Source organism: Sciurus carolinensis, chromosome 10 (genome assembly GCF_902686445.1).
Source record: "Sciurus carolinensis chromosome 10, mSciCar1.2, whole genome shotgun sequence".
Lineage (NCBI taxonomy): Eukaryota > Metazoa > Chordata > Mammalia > Rodentia > Sciuridae > Sciurus > Sciurus carolinensis.
This window is the reverse complement of record NC_062222.1, coordinates 121,450,849-121,474,559: the sequence shown is the minus strand read 5'-3', so window position 1 is coordinate 121,474,559 and position 23,711 is coordinate 121,450,849. Positions and strand designations below refer to the sequence as shown.

At 37.1% G+C, this 23,711-nt stretch overlaps 1 protein-coding gene across 3 annotated transcripts in view; it reads right to left on the bottom strand.

The window, feature by feature from the left end:
* Sepsecs (Sep (O-phosphoserine) tRNA:Sec (selenocysteine) tRNA synthase) overlaps positions 1-19,116 on the bottom strand; it is a 31,099-nt gene extending 11,983 nt beyond the window's left edge. The window contains exons 1-8 of one of the 3 annotated variants that reach the window (XM_047567629.1): positions 18,947-19,116; positions 17,991-18,145; positions 16,145-16,263; positions 15,453-15,611; positions 14,458-14,611; positions 10,982-11,084; positions 4,353-4,482; positions 4,128-4,219 (exon numbers count right to left, since the gene is read on the bottom strand). In XM_047567629.1, the coding sequence (XP_047423585.1) occupies positions 4,128-4,219; positions 4,353-4,482; positions 10,982-11,084; positions 14,458-14,611; positions 15,453-15,611; positions 16,145-16,263; positions 17,991-18,145; positions 18,947-19,060 (1,026 nt within the window). In that variant the 5' untranslated portion in view covers positions 19,061-19,116. Of the gene's footprint in view, positions 1-4,127; positions 4,220-4,352; positions 4,483-10,981; positions 11,085-14,457; positions 14,612-15,452; positions 15,612-16,144; positions 16,264-17,990; positions 18,146-18,384; positions 18,651-18,946 lie in introns of those variants that run through there. The other 2 variants (XM_047567630.1, XM_047567631.1) reach the window with 2 other exon arrangements.
* Between the last annotated feature and the right edge of the window lie 4,595 nt (positions 19,117-23,711).

Sequence of the window (23,711 nt, the reverse complement as noted above, 5' to 3'; positions counted from 1 at the left end):
TTTTAGTCTTGTCTGTGAGTTTAACCTTAGGGCCTATGCATAAATGTTTACATAAATAAATGCATAAGCAAGGCCAATACTGCTAAACAAATGTGGGATCAGATTATTAACAATCAGGATGGCAGACTAAGGAGTTTGGGCTCTGTCTTATAAATAACAGAAACTCAAAGCAGAGTAACTTGAAGAAAACTTTATTTTTAGAAATATTAATCTGGTACTACTCTACAATATAACAAGTAGTCATACTGCAAATTAAAGTTAACACGACAAATTAGGGTAAACCACGACAGGGATCAGAAGAGTTAATGGGACATTGTAGCCACCCTGCCCGGATGTTTTAAGGGGTTAAGCTAGGAAATAACAACAGCTCAAAGGGACAAGATGTGACATGTTGAAATCATTACAAATGGCTTAATGATATAAGGGGTAGAAGGAATCAAAAGTATCAGTGTTAGAAATCTAGTTTAAAACAGAAAAGGGAACTTGTTGGTTCATCTAACAGCTCAGTCTACAAGTAGGTATGGCTGGATCCAGAGTTTCAAATGATTCACAAGTTTTTCCTCTCATGTTCCCTAGTCTCAAGAAATCCCTTTTGGCACAGCCAGAAACGTGGCAGCTGATAGCCATAGAACTCTACCCTTAAAACTTGCTATGTGCAAAGCAAGAAGCCCTTTATCTCGGCAGTATCTATAAAATCTACTAGAAGGACTTATTTTCCACATACCTGCTGATGAACCACGCTAGCCATATCACATGCCCACTCCTCTGAGAGAGGAGGAAGGGACACTGTGATTGACAGATTCACCAGGACTACATGAGGTCAATGAGGGGTTGTTCCCCAAGAACAGCAATTCTACACAAGCAAATAACATATATTCTCTCTAAACTAGAACTGTGCTTTATTTTGGCTGGAGTAGCTAAATTTATGCATTGTTTTTGCCTCCTTTGGATATTCGTAGACCTAAGTCTTCAGAGTTATAGCTATATAACTCAGACTAGACTACAGAAAAAGGCAGTAGAGTCTAGAGGTTAAGAGGGAGAATAAGAGGCCCAAGTGCCTAGATTTAAATCCAATTTCACAATTTACCTCACTCATGGTACTTCCTGTCCCATTTCTTGTGAAAATGAGGATGACAATAAAACTTACCTCACAGGACTAAATGAAGACATGAAAATGCACTTAGAAGAGTGCTTGCCACATGGTAAGAGCTCCATATCCAGGGTCAGTGTCTCATATGTCCATAATGTGCGTACATGCACATAAAGATACCCAGAGACAATACAGCCCGGTACTAACAGATTACACCACGAATGATGTTACAGAAACTTTTCTAACAAACAGCCAAATCTTAATCTCACCCTAACTGACTACATCAGTGGTATCAGCTACATTACTCACTCCTTCCTCCCGGAAATGCTCCGTTCACTTGGCTTCTAGGACTCCACGCTTATGGTTTTCCTCCTACTCAACTGACAGCTCCTTCTTAATCTCCTTTGCTGGTCCTTTTTCTCTTCCCAGACCTTTTATGTTAAAGTCGCCAGAGCTCTTTTTTATTTCTCCAGCACTTTTCACCTTCAAGTAAACCTTGGAGTTTATGCTCTTGTTTGTCATTATTAACCTCCCCCATGTGCGATACATGATCCACAAGAGCAGGTTCTGTCAGTGGGTTAAGTATTTACTCAATGAAACGTCCCACACTCAACTTCACTGATTTTTAATCTCACAGAAACATTTGTCCATGCTGTTTTAAGTGGGCTTGTCACTGGGGCAAGGCAGCCTGAAATGGACATAGGTTCTATGAAACTAAAGAGACCAACATCTTAAAAAGAAAAAATTCAGGGGCTGGAGATGTGGCTCAGTGGTGGAGCACTTGCCCAGCACGTGTGAGGCACTGGGTTCAATGCTCAGTACCACATAAAAAAATAAACAAAAAAAGTTAAAAATTAAAAAAAAAAAAAGGAAAAAATTCAAACATAAAATGTCTGGTTTCTAAGTCACCAATATGCCTTATACTGAATTACTTAATTATGACCAATTCCCATGATTATAACATCCAAAGCCCAGAAAATAACTTTGTATTTTAATAAATATTCTAAATTCTTTTAGAAATAGTAGTGGCCCGAGACATCAATAGTTTCTTTTACAAATAAGGAAATAAAATCTGTAAGTTCAAGTAACTTTTCCAAGGTTAAACAACTAATTATGTGATTGCTAAAATCCCTGGTATCTGAAACCAAACTCTCAAACAAACCAATGACAAGTGTTGTCATCTGATACATGGAGAAAGTTTTTAGAAGATCTGCTGAGCTTTTCTCTTGGCTACAGCAATCTATGACCAGGATGCTACTTTTTGGAGTTAATAAAACTGGAGTTTTATTCTTACTGTATAAAAATTTGGTCAAATTTACTGAGCTATAATTTAAATAAAGTAAAATTTCAGGTGTCCACTTCTATGAATTTTAACAAGTACACAGAGCTATGAAACCACTTTCACCATCAAGATGTAAGACATTTCATCATGCCAAAAAGTCCCCTCCTTAATCCCTAGCCTTTGGCAACCACAGATCTTTTTTCTGTCCCTATCTTTTACCTTTTCCAGGACAGCATACAAATGAAACCATACAAAATGTAGTTTTTTGAGTTGGGCTTCTTTCTTTTATCATAATGAATTTGAGAGTCATGATTTTGTTGCACTTATCAGATCGTTTCTTTTTATTGCTCAGTATGGATGTACCAGTTTGTTTATTTACAGATCAGATCATGGATAGTTGGGTTATTTCAGGTTTGGAAATTACAAATAGAATAGCTATAAAAAAGAATCTCCACATGAATGTTTATAGTGTCTGGTCCTAACTGCCCAAATTTGAAAACAGATTCCATTTCTCTTGAGTAAATATGTAGAAGAGGGCTGAATTATATCCTAAGTGTAGTTTTCACTTTGTAAAAATGCCAGAGTTTCTCCTAAGTTGCTGTACTACTTTTCATTCTTAACAGCAATGTTTAAGAGTTGTATTTGCTCAAGACCTTTATCAGTATTTAGTATTGCCAGGTGTGTTTTACATTACCTGTGCAGTAATATCTCATTGTTTAATTTGCATTTTCCTAATGACTCCTGAGTATCTTTTCCTCTATCATGTACATCTTAAGAAATGTCCTCACAACAAAGAGTAAACAACTGCTTGCCCATGGACTGAATTAGTGGGAAAAGGATGATTGGAGCAAAACAGGGTACAAAACTTTTAATTCATCATAATGCTGTTAGAAGATCTTGGAGATTATATACATGTATATAAATGTTTTAAATTACATAAAATAGTAATATAAATCTCAGGAACTACAATAGCTAGTAAGTTCTAGAAAGTTAAATACATACAAAACCTGTACCAGGGCCTATGGCTCTCCCAAATGGGAGGTGAAAAAAACATCTTAATCAGACCTGTTTTGTCAACACTGTCTGAGTCTGGAGTTGTCCTGAATTAAGCTAGTTTTTGGTACTGGAGACAAAGTCCAGTTTTTAAATATGTCACTTTTCTTCTCATAGCTGACATATTCCAAATATGGTAAGAAAGAAATTTATTATTTTAATAGGAGAAGCTGGCCAACTTCTGACCTGATACTTCCTCCTTTGACTGACATCTGAAACCTAAACTGTCTTTAGGCTTCCAAAACCTAAAAAGAAGACTTGTCTATTTGTCCTTTAAGAACCTCTACCTTTAAGTGATAAATAAAATTAATTTTACTAAATAAGATCCCCCTTATGAAGTTTCTCTAAAATAAATAAATAAATAAAAGTAAAATCACCTATTCAACATTCCTCAGACTATCAGGATAGACAGATGACAAATGACTAACTGAAAACCACCTACAGTGGATCTAGATATGAGTAAATTGCCATATCAGATACCTAAATTCGTGATGGAATGAACCAACAGGCAAAAACACCGATGGTTTGGAGCACTATTCTAGTGAACACCTTACATACATACATATGTACACACGTGTGCACATATATCTCATGGATTCACCAATAGTTTTATGATGAATGCATAACAGAAGTTTTAAAATTTGTGTCCTGTTTTATTCCGGTCATCCTTCTCCCTTTAGTTCACCTAAAGGGAAAGCTTACCTTTCTTTCTTTTAACAGTCTCTTATAGCCTTTTGATCCAAGTGATAACAAAGTAATAAGGACATCTAAAGAAGGTGAAGCTGAAGCTCTTCCTAAAATAAGAATGAACAAATTACATTAAAGATCCGGTAGGGGAAGCTTTGGAAATTAAGATTTATTACAGCAGTGAATATACAAATGGATTTCTGCTTGTTAGTTACCTTTTCCAAAGAATGACTTATTTACCTGGATACATCTTGCTGATTTCCTGTATGAAGGTATCATTAAAGCCAGCAATTATAGCACCACCTACTGGAACCATAAAATTTTTGTCCAAGCTCTGAACGAAAGCATCTATTCTACCAACCCGAGCCCCCTAGAATAAATAACATGTAATATTACATATTAGTTGCTAAGGGCAGACAACTACTACTCATGACTAAGCACCACAACAAAAAATGTTAATTATGTGAGGGGAAGGCTATGTTAATTAGCTTGATTTAACCACTTCAAAACACATACATATTTTAAAATATCATATACCATAAATATAAACAATTATATCTGAATTAAATAATACAATTAAAACAATGCATTGAAATAAAAAACAGGTCAAAGACTTATCGTCTTTGTGACAGTGCTAGTAAAAGTTTTTAAGTATTAAATCAAGTTTTTAAGTGGTGTTCCTAATAAGCAGAACAGCACTTTATACTTTACATATTAATTATTCAATTCTCACAAAAACCCTGTGAAGCAGGCAAGTTTCATTATTAGTTCATGTGGGAATTTTACTGAAACACAGTTTTATACCTTAAAACTGGATAGAAAAAAATGGATTCTTTCCATGCCTCTTATCCAAAATCTTTTATTTGACAATAAAAGTCTACAGTGGGTCTTGCAACAATTAAGCAGTTTTAAACACTCATTGTGAGTTCAAGAGCTGCCACTGTAACCTAATGAACTACAGCTACCCAAGCTGTCAGTTAGTTAAATGCCTCTTCTTGAAGCATGGACAGTCTAATATCTTTGTAACCATTTTAAGCAATAAATTCTGCTCCCACTGCCACTTAGAAACAAAACAGAAAAGCAAAATTTTAACTAATGGAAACTTTATTTGTATACTCTTGGCAATTTCAAAAGCAATGTTTCTACATAATACACGTTCCCTAATATTACAATCCTAAATGATCTCCTTCCACTGCAAAATGAACTTCAAATGAAAATCTAATATTCCACTGAAAAACTGAATATTTACCTACTAGAAATGTAAAACTAAGTTCTGGTCCCTATCCAACATAGTCTGTGACCTTCTGTCTAATATGCTTCAATTCTCTCCTCTTTAAAAATAAAGATACTATCTAAATTTCAACTAAGATCGTTTTTTTTTTTTCTTTATCTATAGGCACAGATTTTCAATCTGTATTCACAATCTACATTCCTATTAATATTATAACCACATTTGACCTTCATTTTCACACTTCCTTTCCATCTCCATATCTCAGGGAGAATGGAAGGTGCAGATAGCCGGCCTAATCTGAGAGACCAGATACAGGCAAAAGGGAGAGGGAGCAAAAGCAGGGAAAGGGAGCAGGCGACATGCAGACTATCATGGGGCTGTTTAAATCTTAACCCTCCCATTACACCTCTAATTCCCTAACAGACTATAATCAGAGAGAACCCCACCATATCCATATCACAGAAAAACAGAGAGAAGCATGTAGAACCAACAGAATAAATAATGGAAAAATACTCCAAGTGGCAGCATGTTAGAAGAAAATGGCACAGAGATGCCTTTTTATTACCATTTAAGGGCTGCCAAAAGCTTCCTGAAACTCAAACCTCAACGAGGAGCAGGAGTACTAAGAGAGCAATCAGTGCACCAGACTTTGCTAGAACTCTTTATCACTAAGGATTCAAATGGCAACACTCTCTGTGGCAAGAAAAGAAGCAGGTCAGACCCAATCTCAGGAACGGTCCAAGACCCCACTGCCCCATTAACGTCCAGGGCTACCAATACCAAGGGGAAAATACTGGGAGGATGAACTGCTGGAGCAGAACAGGAAACATTAGAGCATGGCTTATGAAGTAAAGGGCCATCATTTATTAGTTCACTCATTTATTCATAGAGCAAATATGTGAACACCTATCATATGGCAGACACTATTCCAGGTTCTGGGGATAGCAGCAGTGAATAAAACCAGTAATTGTTCACATAATAAATGCTGCCAGATTTACCGAGTGCTTAGTGTGTGCCAGGCACTGCTCTAAGCATTTTACATTCAAAACACATTTAACCTGCACGATAACCATATGAGGTAGATGCTACTGTAATACCTATTTTAGAGATGACAAAATTAAGCATAATGAATTTAAAGTGACATGTCCAAGATCAGCTGTGATTCAAATCCAGGCAGTTAAAGCTCCTTATTGAACCAAGCAATCAATGACACAGCAGGACCAAAGCAAAGAGGCCCTGTTTAAAAGACAGAACATCATTCCTATAGTACTTCCTCTCTTCCAGTCACTCAGATCAAAAGCCTGGAAGCCCTGAATTCTCATTTTCTCACATCCTACATATAATTCACCAGCATACTTTATAAAATCTACTTTAGAAATATGTCTGAATCTAATCATTTCCGATCACCTGCACAGAGAACACTCTGGCCCCAGCCACCAACGTATTTCCCAGGGGCTGCTACCACAGCCTTCTACTCTTGCCGTCCTATATTCTACTCACCACATTCTAGGTCGCTCTACTGCTCCAAGCCTTCCAATGGCAAACAGCCATTCCACACATAAAATCCTAAATCCCTAACACACCTCAAATCTCTACCACCACTGATCCCCCCATTATGGGGACCTAGTCATACCACACATTCCAAGCATATGCTAAGTCTTGGCACCTGCAGTTACCTTCTGTCTGGAACCTCTCTCTCTCTCTTTTCACTTTTTCCATACCTTTCAGGGCTCTAGTTGAAAGTTACTTTTTGAAGAGGCCTCTGACTCACTCCATATAATCTGACATCCCTCTCTTCCAAATAACAGGGTGTTTCTCAATACCTGCCATACTTCCAAAAAGACAATCTTCATGAGGGAAGGACGTTGATGTATTCACAATTGCAACTCCAGCACACACCCTAGGGCCTGGCATCACAGTGGGAACCCAGCAAACATCTGCTGAACGAACTCACAACTGGGTCTGTGATAAGTAGTAGCAACATCTACTGCTCTCAAATTTGTAAAGAGTTGATGCTTCTCACACTTTTGGAGCTTTATAAACCATTTTGATTAAAATAATTGATCCTATATGTGTATTTTATACAGACTATAATCCTTGCCATAAATCTGTTCTAACATTCATATTCGATGAGATTCCAATTAGTCACTTTAGTAAATATAAACATAAGCATGCTTCTTGAAACTGAATGTGCATACCAGAATATCCTATCTGCTCAGAATTAAGTCATTCTGGGGCATTCCCTAAAAACACTTTAAGAAATTCTTAAACATTTTAGTTACAGCTCTTTCTTCATTGATTGCCTGATTACTGCAATACTATTTTCTCAAGAAAAGACTTGAAGCTTTAGTACTTTTTTTTTTTTTTTTAAGAAAAACGTGGGGCTCTAGAGTCACACTGAACTAGATGGGCTATTTTGCAGCTATGGGACCCTGAGCAAGTCACTTAACCCCACTGAGTTTGTTTCTTCATGTAGAGAACAGGAACAAAAAGAAGTATACCTTAAATTGTTAGCATTAGTTAAGATACTTCAAAAGCCTGGCAGGATGCCTAAACACACAAGGTGGGCAGGCAGTAAGTGGTATATGCTGCTAGTAAGAGCTACAGACATGAATTAAATCTGATGTAATTATTCAGAATGTCATGAAACAGCAACCAGCACTCAGTAAGACCCATGAATCTATTTGGATTAAAGCAATAGTGCCACAGACTTTTTTCATGAAAGTCAATTTGGGGAAACTAGAATGTTTATTTACTGCTTTTTTTTTTTTTTTTTTTTTTTTAAGATATATCAATTTTAGAAGGAATACAGTATCTCCAACAAAGCAATACCTGCATTTAAAAAATCCATCCACCCATCTCATAGTTTTATTTTTCTGGTTAAAATTTTAGTAAAACACTTCATGAATGCAGAGAGATGATGACAAAGCAGGGCGTTCTGATGTATAGCTTTATGGAGCTCAATTTCTTTTAGGGTCTTAATCTCACCAAATTCTCTAGTATTCAGAAATACACTGTGAGCCCTAAAACACTGGCACTTCTGGATTAAGTAAATAACATCCAAGTAACTGTTACAGAATGTTAAAGTGATCATTATAAAGTCTTTATAGTATTGTGAAAAGAAACACAAAATTAAAATTATTTAATGTTAAATGTATATAATGACATATAAAAAAGTAATAAATATAAAGAGAAAACGTGGATACACAATTGTTAGTGGTATTTATAAAGGTAAGATGGTTATGAACAATCTTCCACTCCTTCCACACTTTTCTAAACTTTTAATGTGGTACAGTTAAATTTCAAAAGAACTGAGACTACAAACATTAAAGAAGAGAAGAGGAAGGAGAAAAGAGAAGGGACAATACAAATGAGTAATTGAAACAAAATGTTTGTCTAAAGATTTCCAGTGTAGAAAATTGTACACCCTCCCCTGCTTCCACACAAATTAGATATAATCTAGTCTAGAACTGTGAGAAAGCCTTAAAAAGTTAAGAAACAATGAAAATGACATCAAGGAAATGTTAAACAGAAAAATGGTGGTCCTAGTAATGGTTTTAAGAAATCCTGACACATCATGGCTAAAACCTACTCCACCCTTGGACTTAGTGTACTCAAACTAATCCACTTCCTTATTGGTTAAGCCATCTTGAGCTTCTGCTACCTGCAGCCAGTGCCACCCCAACAGATATAAACTCTGAGTAAAGAAAGCAAGCAAATCAGCTACTACTATCACTTTAACCACACTTTATCAAAGATAAAACTAACATATACGAAATTAAAAAACAAAAAATTACAAGACAGTATCTACTAAACCTTACAGTACATTCACCATGTTGGTGAATTCATAATTTATAAATAACTTAAGTACACATAACATGCATCATACATGTCAAAACTGAATATGTATATTAAAATCACATATAAATATCACTAAAATAAATATAATACTTCACTTTCCCTTTCACTTTGTTTGGTAATTAGTTATTGTCAATTATACATTAGATACTAAGTACTGTCCTAAATACTGAGAAACTAACAGTAAACGAAACAAAATCCCAGTCCTAAAAAACCTTAATTCTAACTACTATCAATAACTAACAATAAACATGTCAGAAGGTGATTAAAAAAAAAAAACTGTGGAAAAAAACAGCAAGAGGCCATCAATTTTAAGATTACTACTTTATATACCACTATGTAAGACAAAACATTGGTAATTTACGTTGTAAGACATCACCGATCATAAGACATTCCAATTTCAGAGATGTTATAATGTGGAAAACTATGCACCTTAAAATCAATGAATATGAAGCAGACACGGTGGTACACACCTGTAATCTCAACAACTCAAGAGACTGAGGCAGGAAGAACACAGTAGAAAACCAGCCTGAACAACTTAGCAAGACCCTGTCTCAAAATAAAAAATAAAGTTCTGGGGATGTAGCTCAGTGGTTCGATCCCCCGTAACAAACAAAAAACCAATGAATAGGTAAAACAGAGAAAGGGGTATGGGAAATGCTAGCAAGGAATAGGGGAGTGTTATTTTAGATAGGCTATCTAAAAAAGTCTTATTAGCCTAAAAAAAAAGTAAGGGGAGAAGTCATGAAACAGTCCACAAAAGGAACCAGAAAGAGGGATGAGCAAAAGCAAAAGCCTGGAAGCAGGCACATCTGTAGCATGCTGGAGGCAGTGAGGGTGGCTGGAGCAGGGCAGGTGAGAGGGTCAGAGAAGAGGCAGAAGCCTGAACACACAGGTCCTGTGGGCCACACCTCTGACTCTTATTCTGAGTGGAACAGGAAACAGCATATTTTAAACTGAGAGCCTAAGACAGATCACCAGGATCAAGCTGACGTTTGCATTAAAAACAAAACCACGCTGGCCATGTAATCCCAGCAAAGCAGGAGGCTGAGGTTGGGGGATCACAAGTTCCAGACCAGGATCAGCAACTTATTGAGACCTTGTGTCAAGATTAAAAATAAAGAAATGGGCTGGGGCTAGCTCAATGGTAGAACCCCCTGGGGTCAATCCCAGTACCATAAAGAAAACCAAAAACAAACATGAAAAATAAAGACAAAAAAGTCCCCACAACTTCACAGTTTAAGTTAAAATGTTTATAAATGAAATAAAATCTAAAAAAATAACATAAAATGATTCCTTAAATACAGAACACAATCATCAATATAGTTTTAAAAACACTACAATGTGGACAAAATACTATAAATTTCTAAAATACTATTAGAAAAATGAGGACACTGCAGGCCGTATAGCCCATCTCGTAGCATGCCTGCCTCTCATGCTGGAGGACAGGGTTCGAGTCCCCAGCACTCTGCAATTATAGAAACAGCAAACAAAAGAAAAATGAGGATCCTAGTAATAAAACATTCTCAGAAAGTAAAAAACTAATGAAATATTTTTACACCAATTTGGGACTAACAGAGCTATTATCCAATTACCTCCATAAAGCCAAGGAATAAGGAGTTTTACTGACAGAATACTGGATGTAAGTTCTAATGCATTCAATATTAAGCAATATTAGTGGTAGATAACTATTTTTACTATTTAAGGTTGTAAGACAAAAGTAATAATCCTGTTGAAGGTTAAAATCTACTTTCTTCTACGTATCTTTTTAAACACTTACCTGTTGAATAAGATGCATGCACTTTGAAGACTGCACTCCATAGGCATTGTTGACTATATGTGGAATACCATAATTAGCACAAATCACAGCCAGTTCTTCTAATCTAAGCACAAATACACCAGGAAGACACGGTGCTTTATAGATTACAATGCAGAAACTTTTTAACTTAACAACCAACATTAATGTACACCAGGGGAAAAACAAACAAACTAAAATTTCTTTTGTAGTCTCTTAGCATATAATTCAGCAGTTTGGAAATACAAAGCAAGCACTTTAGAAAACCTAAAAAAAGCTTGTAAATTAATGTTACCAATAAATAAGAAAAAATGAATTTATAAAAACTTACATAGTAACTTTTCTTTGGGGGGGGGGGTACCAGGAATTAAACTCAGGGGCACTCGACCACTGAGCCACATCCCCAGCCCTTTTATGTATTTTATTTAGAGACAGGGTCTCGCTGAGTTGCTTAGTGATTTGCTGTTGCAGAGGCTGGCTTTGAACTTGCAATCCTCCTGCCATTAGGATTACAGGCATGTGCCACAATGCCCAGCTAGACAGTAACTTTCAAATCATTAAAAAATGTCCTATATACAAGAAGATTATTTATATTGACCCCTCACAAAGTGGTATATTCTTTTTTAAATGCTTCTAATTGCTTACCATACTGATAGAACATGCAAAATAATTAGCACAACTAGAAATCTTAAGAAATCTCACATTAAACCCTCATTAAAAAATACATTTTCAAATAGGCTTTAATGTTTTAAAAAATATAGGATGTTAAAATGTTTCAGTACCAAAATAAGTGTCATTTTCTAACAACTTGTATACTAGCAGAATCTTTTAAATAGTTACTTAAATCTATACTTATTCACTCTTTCATTTTACACCTCTCATATTAAGGCAATTTCAGTCTAACTTTAAATGAAGCTAATAAGTCTCAGTATATAATAAAGAGGGTCCTTCACAAAACCAAATACTATTTATGACTGAAGTCATCTGCAATAGAAATGTCTTCACTATGGAACTAAAACTCATTCCTATTGTTTAATAACAAATTTTAAAGTTTTCTTTTACCTAATAAAAGAATTTGAAAGCAAAGCACCTTCATATAATAAAAATTATCTTTTAGGAACTGGCATTGTAGCTCAGTGGTGGAGCGCTTGCCGAGCAAGTGTGAGGAACTGGGTTCCATCCTCAGCAGCTCATAAAATAATTAATTAAATAAAGGTACTGTGTCCCTCTACAACTAAAAAAAAATTTTTTTTAATTCTCTTCTAAAAGGACATATTTCAAATATACATTATGGTTTATTATCAAATTTTATGATACATTTTCTTTTTTTAGTATAAACAGAAATAAGATTACATTCATCAGAAATTTTCGATTGGCAACCCTGAAGTTTCATGAATTGAAAACTCACTATATCATCTATTTTCATAAACTTCACAAATCAGTACAGAAATCCTTTTGTTACTTAAAAGTAATCAGATGTTTTTAACAAATAGACCTGTGATACACACACATACACAAGATAAAAAGCATTTTCAGATGTATGTGATCTGATGAAAATATTCTTCAAAATGAACTTCCTTGAAAATAACATACATAATAAAATTAAAGTTCTATTTTAAAAAGAATAAATCACAGTTTTAAATAATCTGACCAAATACATTAGTAGGGTGTATGAAAATATATTAAATGAAAAGCAAGAAAAGGCAGAAAAATAATTTCCATAGAGATGAAACTATCTTCTAACTCAGAATCTAATTTAAGGTGTTAATCAATTAAAAGAAATGATACCCTTTTTTTAACATCTCTTTTAAGTAGATTTCCCCTATAATAATCCCTGTCCAGTTAACTAATCAAAACAAAATATATGCCATACCCACTAAAATTGAGATGTTAAAGGAACTACACTTGATATAAAGGAATCAAAATGTAACTTTTAAATTTAATAAAATCAGAAATTCTAAAGGTACACTGCCATTTTCTTGAACTTCCCTCTTAACAGAAACATTCATTACAGAACTCTACTAAAGAGTGACAAATGAGAATTTCACTAACTGATTGAAAAAAACCAATAACTTTTTTCTAACAGAAATAATAAATGTAAAATACTCAACACTGTGCCACATATACTATAAATATTAGTCAAAATAAAACAAAACCCTCTCCAAGGATAAATAATCCAACTAATGCAAATATCCATGTTATTTTTAGAAATGTGATTTATCCTTATCACATTAAATTTTCTCCTAGATATCAAGACCATTTAATAAGAATAGAGATGTTTAATATTTCAACACAAATTTAAAATGTTAAGTAAAAAATAAAACACACTAACATGGACACAATATAATCAAAAACTAGAATTCACAGATTTGTGAGTGTAGCAAGATAAATTTTCAAGAGCATGGTTTTAAAATTATCTCTCCAAATCTGCTTATAATAAAAGCTAACATGCAAGAACTACTGCTAAATAATGTGATTATATGAAAGCCAGAGTATAACTTGATACAAGAAAAGTCCAGTCAATATAGTTCTTACAAATTATTAGCACTCATGTTCATATTATTAAAATAAAACAAAAACAGTTGCTGTCAAAAACAGAAATCTGTACTAACAGACTAAAGTCCTATTACATTTTCAGAATAAAAACTTGAGGCTATCCTTCATAGCTTTTCTTTCCCTTTTGCTTTTACTTTCTTAAATATTTGTATCATCCTCAAAAAGACAACCATTGTGAACACAATATACATCAGAATTTAATCTTCCAATTAAAAGAAACTCAAAGGAAAATAAATAATCCTAAAATATTCCATTTAAAATCTGTTAATACTAACAGTTCCTACATCCAAAATCTAACAAGGTCAAAGAAGTAAAGGGAACAAGGAAAACAACTAAACACAGTATTGAGCTTAGAAAAGAAACTTTTACTAAACAATGAGGAAAAAGACGATAAGACAGGAAACAGGACAGGGAGCAAGAAAGCAAACTGGGCATATGCTGCACACTTGTAATCCCAGGGACTCAGGAAGCTGAGGCAGAGGATGGTAAATTCACAACAGCCTGGGCAACTTCGCAAGACTCTGTCTCAAAATAAAAACAAAAGAGACTGGAGATGCAGCTCAGTGATAGAGGGCTTGCCTAAAGTACTCAAGGCCCCGGGTAGAATCCCTAGTACCACAAACAAACAAACAAACAAACAAGCAAAAAAGGCAAGAAAACAGATGGCCTGCATCTACTCAGGTGACAAAGGGATCTCCACCCCTTTACTAACTGTTTTTCTTCCTTCTACAGTAAATATTTACTTTCCAAGCCATTATGCTATTTCTCCATAAGGTTACTCTACCCTCCTAGGACAGTTCACTATTTACCACCAAATGTTATTTAAGCATATCTGAGAATAGCATATAGCACTTTATTTTAAATACTGATAAACACCTAAAGGTCAATATTCACAAATTATTTACCTATCAGGCACCCTTGGAGCAAAACAGGATGTAGTAGAATGAATACACAGCACATTATCAGGCCCAAGTTCCTGGACTTTAGCCTCCACTGCTTTCAGGTCTGTGCGCAGTTCATCACCTTCCAACACGTTTTCTATCACCACAGGCTCAAAACCTAACCAAGCCAATCAGAAATCTAAATGTTAGTGTGAACAATAAAGGCAGATCCTGGAACTCAACACAGAGTGCTGTTCCACATAAGAACTCTAAATATTTTGATTGATGAGCCTTCCTCTAGTAATAAAGACCTGGCACGAAGCTTGCATTAGTCAAAGCCAAGTCAAAAAAATGTGAAGGACAAGACAATTAGGATCGCCAATCTTTTTAACACTTTGATATGACAAAAGAGAGTAACTTTGGAAAGTAAGAAAAACAAAATTTAAATAGATATCTACAAAAGTAAAAGCAGATATTGATAACAAAAAGGATCACTAGTCCTCTTCAATTTCAGTCCACAGAAATCAGCAACATTTTAGTTTTACTTTACAGCTCACTTTATTTCAGAGAAGGACATAAATAATAACATAATTCAAGTACTCAAACAAATCACAAGCATCTGTGTTTCACCTTTAAAGATAATATAATTGATTCCACTAGTTTGAAGACCACTGGCCCATCTCAGTTCACAGTAGGCTTCTATAATCAAAATATAAAGTCTCTTTAAATTTTCAATGGAAAGAATATATTTAACTAGAATCCAATTAAAGGTCCCACAAGTAATAATTATGTACTCTTTAATGGTAAATATTTAAGTATCCATAAACTTAAAAATTGTATGTAGCAATACACACCCACACACCCACACACTATATTTTATCACAATTTAAAAAAAAAAGAAATACAGAACAGATTTAATTTTTCATTATCTATCTGTACAAAATTTTGAATTTTCTCATCGGGATATTTAAAACACTACATAGATCTCTTCTCTCTCTCTTTTTTTTTTTTTTTTTTACCTGCAGTGATCATGGATTTAAAACAGGACTTCTGGTCTATTCGTGGCCATATGATATACTTTGCCTTTGGTCTTCTGTGCCGTAACGTTAAGAAACACAGAGTTAGACTCATACCAGTTGCCATAGGAACTACGAAGCAATTGGCCACTGTATGCACACCTACAAATGAGAAGGAAAACAAAAATTAGTTATCCCATTGAAAAACTAACATCCTTCTTAGAGAAATGATATATTTTTCTTCAAATAATAAAAGTTGTAGCCTGAGTATTTCTTTTTCTGTACTCACTCCCAAAAAGGTCACTGTCAAATTCATCCTCTGGGGTTATGACTCTGGTTTTCTGTCTTACTGTATAACACTTCTTATGTGTGTGTCCTTTTAAAAGCCAGTTATGCCGGGCATGGTGGCACATGCCTGTAATCCCAGTTGCTCAGGAGGCTGAGACAGGAGGATCATGAGTATCAAAGTCAGCCTCAGAAATTCAGTGAGGACCTAAGCAACTAAGATAGACCCTATCTCTAAATAAAATATAAAAAGGGAGTGGATCAGTGGTTAAGAGCCCTTGGGTTCATTTCCCCATACCAAAATAAAAAAAGGCAGTCATATTCTTTTTAAAAGAAGGCACTAATAAAATAAATTATGGAAAGGTGTATTGTCTGGGCACCAAATGTCTTATACTTAACACAGTACATACCAGCCAACTTTATGATGTCCAAGACCAAAGAATTAGTAATCTTGTTCAAAAGGCTAGAGCCTGCAGCTTTTGGTTGCACAGCAGAAATATCACCCGATCGTCCAATTCCATGAATGAGCCTGAGCAAAAAATGGGCCAAAGACTGGACAAATACATTCAGTTTTTTTCAGTGATTCAATACACAAGTATACAAATACAATAACCAAAAAACAGCAGAGGCAATATTCAGCTGATGATTATATATTTCATAATTATTAAAGGAGTGAAATATCCTATTTAAACTGAAACAATTTACTCAATTTTGTGGTGATCCCTAGTCTCCAAAGATGGCTACCCTCAATTCCTTTTCTCCCATGCCCAAACCAGGAAACAAAGTCTAAATCCCCTCCACCTGATCTAGGTTAGCTTTAGTGATCTGCTTGCCCAATAAGAATTTAGCAGAAGTGATTGTCTGGAACCTCTAAGCTAGTTCCTAAGAAGCCCTACATACAGTTTCCACCAGGACTCTTAGCTTACTCTTAGGGCACTCCCTCTCCAAATCAAGTTGCCAAGCTGGGAAGAGCCCAAGTCAGAGACCATCTGAGTTCCCACGCAAGGTAAGTCATCTTGAATAAAATGCCTACTTTAACCTTCAGATGACTAAACTGGCTACCAACATCTGACCACAACTATACCAAAGACCCAAACAATACTCACCCTGCTGAATCAGTTAACACAGAGAACTTTGAGGAATCATAATATATGACTGTTTCAAGCCATTAAGTTTTGTTATGGTTTGTTAGGCAACAATGGAAAACTACACTATAACCAGAGAAGCAGGGTAAGTTCTAATAGCAATAAGCTTATGTTTCAAAAATTGCCCTAATTTTAAAAGACATAAGCTTCTTGAAAATTAGTGTGCCAATCCACTTGCTTTAAACTAGATGATGCCTTTTTAAAGATGCTTCTAAATACTTTTGAAAATAAAATTCCTTTTGTAATCTGAAATAATTTGTAATTTATAGTTTAAAAAATCAGAAATTCTGTGTAATGGGATTATCACAGAACACTCATGTTGCACTTCCTTATCATCAAAACATCATGAACAAAGCATTTATTATTTATCAACTATCATATAAACAAGTTATTAAACTTGAAATATTTGTTCAATTTATACTTTATCATTAGTTCTGACTTCAACAGTTTTGATAAAAAATAAAATCCTAATATGCCTTAGGAAAATTTCATCATTATTTAATCACGGAAGACAGGCATTTTTAAGAGCATTTACATATATCTTATGGAAAGGCTGAAAAACAAATCATCATATTTAAAACCACTATCAATTAATTACATAGTTATCAGAACTGATGAAAAACTTTCTGAAATAATGAATAAAAGTGAACTGATAATCTAATATACTTTTTCCTATTTCTACTTCAACAAAAATAAATATTAATAAAATGGGACTCAGATACAGATGGAAATGTTTTAAAGTTCTAACTATAAATCATTCTCCAACAAAAACTGCAATGTTAGAAGAGAAATATGAAAAACTATAAACAACCTTCCAAGTATTCTAAACCCTTACAATCGAAAGATTAAACGTTCTTTTCAGAACATACCCAAAACCTGAGAGGCTAAACACTACCTAATAGTACTTCTAAACTTTTGTCTTTGAAAAGCACCTGCTCAGATAAACTGCTTCCCTGTCGAATCTGGTTTCCACACCCTATCTGAATAGTAAAGTGGTTTGTCCATGGACAATTTTATAAGCCAAATACTGCCACGATTATGTTTACCATCCTTGAAAAAATAAACAGAAATGGTTTCACATCTACTTAAAAAAAAAAAAAAAAAAAAATACCTGTAATGCCGACGAGCAACTAATGCAGATGCCACTCTCCCTTCCCTTTCTCCCACACCACAATTGCCCAAGAAATTGTTGCTATCCATGATTGCAAGTTCATGTAGAAATAGTTCAAGAGTACTTTCGTCCCAACCATCTTCTGGACACTTGCCCTTTTAAAAAAAAAAAAAAAAGCTTGTAATTATATGCAAGTAAACCATCTTCCTCAAGACGATGTTAACCCTGCATCGATGTATTTTAAAATTTTTAAATGTGTATTTTGCCATGCTCCTTGCTTCCTAAAATTGGGATAAAATTCAGCACTACGAAGAAACCTCAAATTGGCAAAACATTCGTATTACACTTGATTACGACTATCTACAGATTGCGGGAAGTGATGACAAATGCATACCCTGAGATTCACTCGGATTTTTAAGTTTCAGTAGGTTTGAGTAAGGGAAAACCAATACACCGCATTGTCAATGAAGATTATTCAACCAGGGTGTTATAAGTCAGGGTTGTCACGCTTGAGTGAAATTAAAATTCGGGAACACCGGCAGGAGCGGGACCCTGAAGTTCCGCGGAAACATCCCGGCTCGAGTCGCCGGACCGTGGTTTACCAAAGTGCTGCCAGAGGCCTTGGGGGCGAGAAAGACGCGGACTTCGCTCTTTCCGCAAACAAAAAGCAAAGGAGCTGGGACTGTCCCTCACGTGGTTCCGAAAACGGAGATCAGGGTCTCCGAACCCCGACCCCGCACGCCCCCCTAGAGCACCCCCGGGTTTCGCAGGCTGCGGCGAGGCTGAGGAGCAACCGAGCGCGGGCAGCACCGCGGGGCGAGCCCAGCTGCGACAGTCTGGGACAAGCCTCAGTCCTCGAAGGGCAGCCTGCAGGTAGGACCCGGCACGGACCCAGGCGCGGGGCGGAGCCGGAGCCTCGCGGGCGCGCGGCTGGCGGGGGACCGACACCTCAGTACCTTCTCCAGAAGCAGCCGTATGAGGTGCTCGTGCGAGTGGCGGGCCTCACAGCCCTGCCGCACGTAAGCCGGCGACACCAGCCGCTCGCCCGCCGCGAAGCTCTCGCGGTTCATGACGCCCTTGGCGCCCCAGGTGGGTTAGACTGAAGTACAATCCCCGACACACCGGACACACGACGGAACCAGAATGCAATTCGCCGCCTGGACGGTACGGCAGGGCCTTGGGACAAAAATAGCCAAAATCATCAACGCCCGCTCTTGCGCGTGCGCAAACTTGTAGCTGGGACACCAGGAAGTTGAAGGATTTGGGCATGCGCAAGGGAGTCCTCCTGTTTAGCCGGCTTCAGGCGTGAATGGGAGGAGGCGGTGTTAAAATTCAGGTTGCATCTGATTGGTCTAGTTAAACCCTACTTTTCCTGAGATCAAGAGTAAAACTTTAGAAAGGACTTTGCCCTTGGATGAAGTGCGGAGGGTACAGAAGTGCAATGGCATGGGCATTTTAAGAAAAAAAAAAAAAAAAAAAAAGCGTTCCTTTGTGTTCCAATCCTGTTGGTTGAGATCTGCACAGAATCTGTGCATCGACCTTATGCAGATTGTCAGATTCCAAAACATTTACTACTGCCTGACAACCCCATATGAAATGGCATTGCTTCACTCCTGTTGGCTGGCAGTACAGAACTTGTAGCCATAACATTTGTTACCCACCGCGTGATACACAGATGTTTGTTTACGCAACCCCCCAATAAATGTAGTCTCTTACGACAGAGCCTTGATTTTTGCTGCAAGCACCTAAAACAATGCCCAGAATATATCAGGGGGGAAAAATTAATGAATTATTTTGGCCCTTGAATAACCTAGAAGTCCTGGAGACAGAAAGCAAAAGGCAGAATCCCTGCCTTCAATTTCCTTGTAATCTTTATCTTAGTTAAGCCTATAGGAATTCCTAGCATTGCCCTCACTCGGTAGTGTACTAGAGCCCAAATCGGCATTAGTTTCACACGATTGTGAAAGCTGCTTTTAAATGATCAGTAATTTTGTGAGCTAGTCTTTAAATAGATACTCCTAAAATTAAATTATATAAGCTTACACGTAATGATATTAAAAACAAAATACTCAAAACTCACCACTTCCTAATTATTTTGCTACATTTTATTATTTTCTATGCTTCTCGGGTTATTTTCATCTGTTGTATCTGTGTGGTGGAAACACAATAATAATGGTGTACTTTTGCACACCTTCTCCCAACTCAATACTCTTTCAAACTTTGGTGCCTTGAAATTAGCCATGGTGAGAGCATTTACATCACAGAAATCAGCAAAAACTATTAATCACAAGTACACAAGAAAGGGATTATTTCATAAAGTTCCAGAGGACACTCCATTCATAAGCAAGTTGTGTCCTAGTTTGAATGGACTGACTAGGTGGTTACTGCAGGCAGGTGGTGAAAGACTGGGGGAGGTGGGTCACTGGGGTGTGCCCAGGAAGGGTTCACCTTCCCTGCTGGTCCTGTCCCTGTTTTCTCTCTCTCTCTCTGCTTCCTGATCCTCGCATAAACTGAGCAGCTTTCTTATGTTGGGTCCTTCTGCCTTGACCATGTCTAGCCCCTGACTTTGAAAAGAAAGAATGGGGAAAATCTGGTTGTTCCCTTTACTTGAATAATCTCTGAAACTCCCAAAGCAGTTGCTTGGTGCCATCGATGACTTCAAATGAAAATTTCATTTCTGCATGAAACTAACTACTCATCATGGTTGTAAGATTGGATGCTAGCCAAAAAGAAATCAGACCTCAAGCATCTAAACAAAGCTTTATGGGTCCAGGGAGGTTCACCGATCCAGATCCACCGAGGTAAAGGGCCGGGAAGTACAGGGCGGTGTTTTTGTACCCTGGGGTGGCGGGGCGGGTAGGCTCAGGGGTGAACGTGTCTTCCTGCAGTTGGCAGGAGACCCTGTGGGACCCGTGTCCTTCTGGGATTGGCTGGGGATCCCGCTGACAGGCGGGTGCGAGACACCTTTAGGGTTTATCTATCAGCGTCTGATTGGTTGCTCTTCGGGCGAGCATGGGCTGTCTGATGCCCTGCCCCCATTCATTCACTTCCGACTGCCCCAACAATGGTGTAGACCAATCGTTTACTATCCCAAATCGGCATTAGTTCGGAAACTTATGAAACTACTCATCGTGGTGTAGACCAATTGGTTACCATCTCAAATCAGCATTAGTTGAGAAATTTACCTGTCAACACCATCACCCTGGAAAATCTATAAAAGTGAGGCATGACCCAGAACAAGACTTAACAGGTTTTTCTAGCACTTTCGAACCAATTTTTTTTTTAATTGCACTATTGTCTTTTTATTAATCTTTCCATCTTGAGATATTGGTGGGTGCATGTGCAACGGTGATTTTTACCCAGTCTCCCCCAATAGAAATATCTAGTAAGAGAGATATGTGTACAGTATCACAATCGGAACATGGATAATCAAACAGCAAAGGTATAGGACATTCCCATCCTCCTAAGGACACTCGGTGCTGCCCCTCTATGGCCTCACCCACTTCCTTCCCACCTACCCGCTATTGAACCTCTGGCAACTACACATCTGTTCTCCATTTTTATAAATTTCCTTTTCAACCTGTCAAGCCAATTTTTAAAAATGCATTTTAGTTACTGTATATCTATTTTCAGGGTGGCCTATGGCACTTCCTTGCCAAAAAGCTACTTCCCTTACAGTCTCTAAAAGCTACTTGATTTTATGTTTCCAACCTGAGGCAAAACAACTTTTATATCAAGTGACACATTTTATGTAAACACTATAAGTCATTACCCCTTACTTAGTTGTAAAATTATTAAGAATCTACAGTCTTCATCTAAAAGTACACCATCCTTACCACCCAAAATCTTCTGGAGAGGTTGAAAGAATCAATGGCATACTTACATTTACATTAGCAAAACCATGTGAACCTTTTGAGTTTCCTTGATTAATGGTATTCCCACTCCCACTAACCTTTATGGTCACATGATCCAGGCCCTTGGGAATATATAGATCATTCCCCGATGAATTGTTAACTGGAAGGCCCAGGCATTTAGAGATTTCACCTCTGGTAACAAACACTGTCCTACTGCACATAGATATGTCACAACATTGCAAGAGATTCATGTACTATACCCAGTCCTATCACCAAGATCACTATGCTACTAGTCCCACATCTTACTAAGCAACCTCTTCATGATCTCCAACAAGAAAACTTTGTCTATTGGAATATCCGACAGATACTGTTCTTGAACTTTATTGGAAGGAGCCTTATCTGGTACTATTAACAAATACAACAGCAAAATTCCAAGGAGTCACTCTTCCGGCTCACATTTCACAACTAAAGAAGCAATTTTGAATCCTGTACAACTGAAAAGCAAATGCAACAAAGTGCTTCAAACTGAGGATTCTCGGAGACCTTCCAGAAACAGTCAATCTTCCGAAGCTGTGGGCCAACCCAAGACCTTCAGAACAAGCTGATGACCTCAAATAGGACAGTTTCCTCCTCGGGCATTAGGTTAAGATTCCTGCCTAATTCTTGTTGTTGTTTCAACTGCTTGCTTATTTTATATGGACCCCTAGCTTTTGTCTTCCCATAATGGCCTCTTTCCCTTTTATTCTCAGATAATTGTTAGGCCGAACACACTTATTCTAATGCCATTCTTAGGTTATCCCCAACAATAGCCACTTCCCTCAATCTTAGTGACTGCTGAATGTACCATCCATCACCATATCCCCATGATAAAAATCTCTGAGCAATTCCAATCTCATTAAACAAGACCTTAGGGAATCACAACCAATGATGTTTCCGCTTGCAATTACATGGACAAATGATCTTAAAAGAATCAACCTGTAACTTTGCTAGTGTCCCTCTCTCCTTGAAAGAGAACCAATTATTAGAGTATTGATCAGACCCTGGGTATTTCTAAATTTAAATTCAACAACCCTAATAGGATGATGATCCAAATACCTGCAACCTGAAAGAGACTAATTGCAATCCAAGTACATATCCCAGCTAATGTCAAACTTTGGGGCTCACCTTGTGTCATGAGTAACTCTTTTTTTCCTCTATCTCCAGGTGTCCCTACTGAATACAACTTCCTTTGGCCCAGGACAGATAATCCTGTTTGCCTCAGACTAACACCTCACATACTTTAGAAATCCCGATCGAATATGAGCTCCAAACCAGGCCAGTTATAATTATTCCGGCACTCTCCCTGGGGGAATTTCTGATTCATTGTTCATGCTGGTGTGGGTGATGCAAGTAGGAAAGACTGCCAGAGACATCATTAGCTCAAGCAGTTGCAAAGATGCCTCCCTGCACTAGGTAGAATACAGATCAGTTGCACTTCGTCTGCATGAGCAGTGATGGACAATCACATTGCTCTAAATCTCTTCTTGGCCAGTCACAGTGGCCTCTGTGCTATCGCTAAAATGCTTTGCTATTCTTGGATCAATGAGAAGGGCCAGGTAGAAAAGGCTTTATGGAGCCTTCAAGGGAAAGATGTTCGGCTGTCTTAAGATGATTCTCATGAGCTGAGATTTGTTCTCTGGGCCTGAGTTGGGCAGTTGGGTTCCTGGTCCCAAAACCTCCTAAAGAAACTATCACTTGACCTTGATTTTGTCATAATTGTAATGATGCTGGCCATTTGCATTCTATCTAGAGTCTTAAATTCTGATTGAAGCTGATAGCCCATGCGTGCCAGGTGAGCGTTCCTCCACTGGTCACACCCCACGTCCTT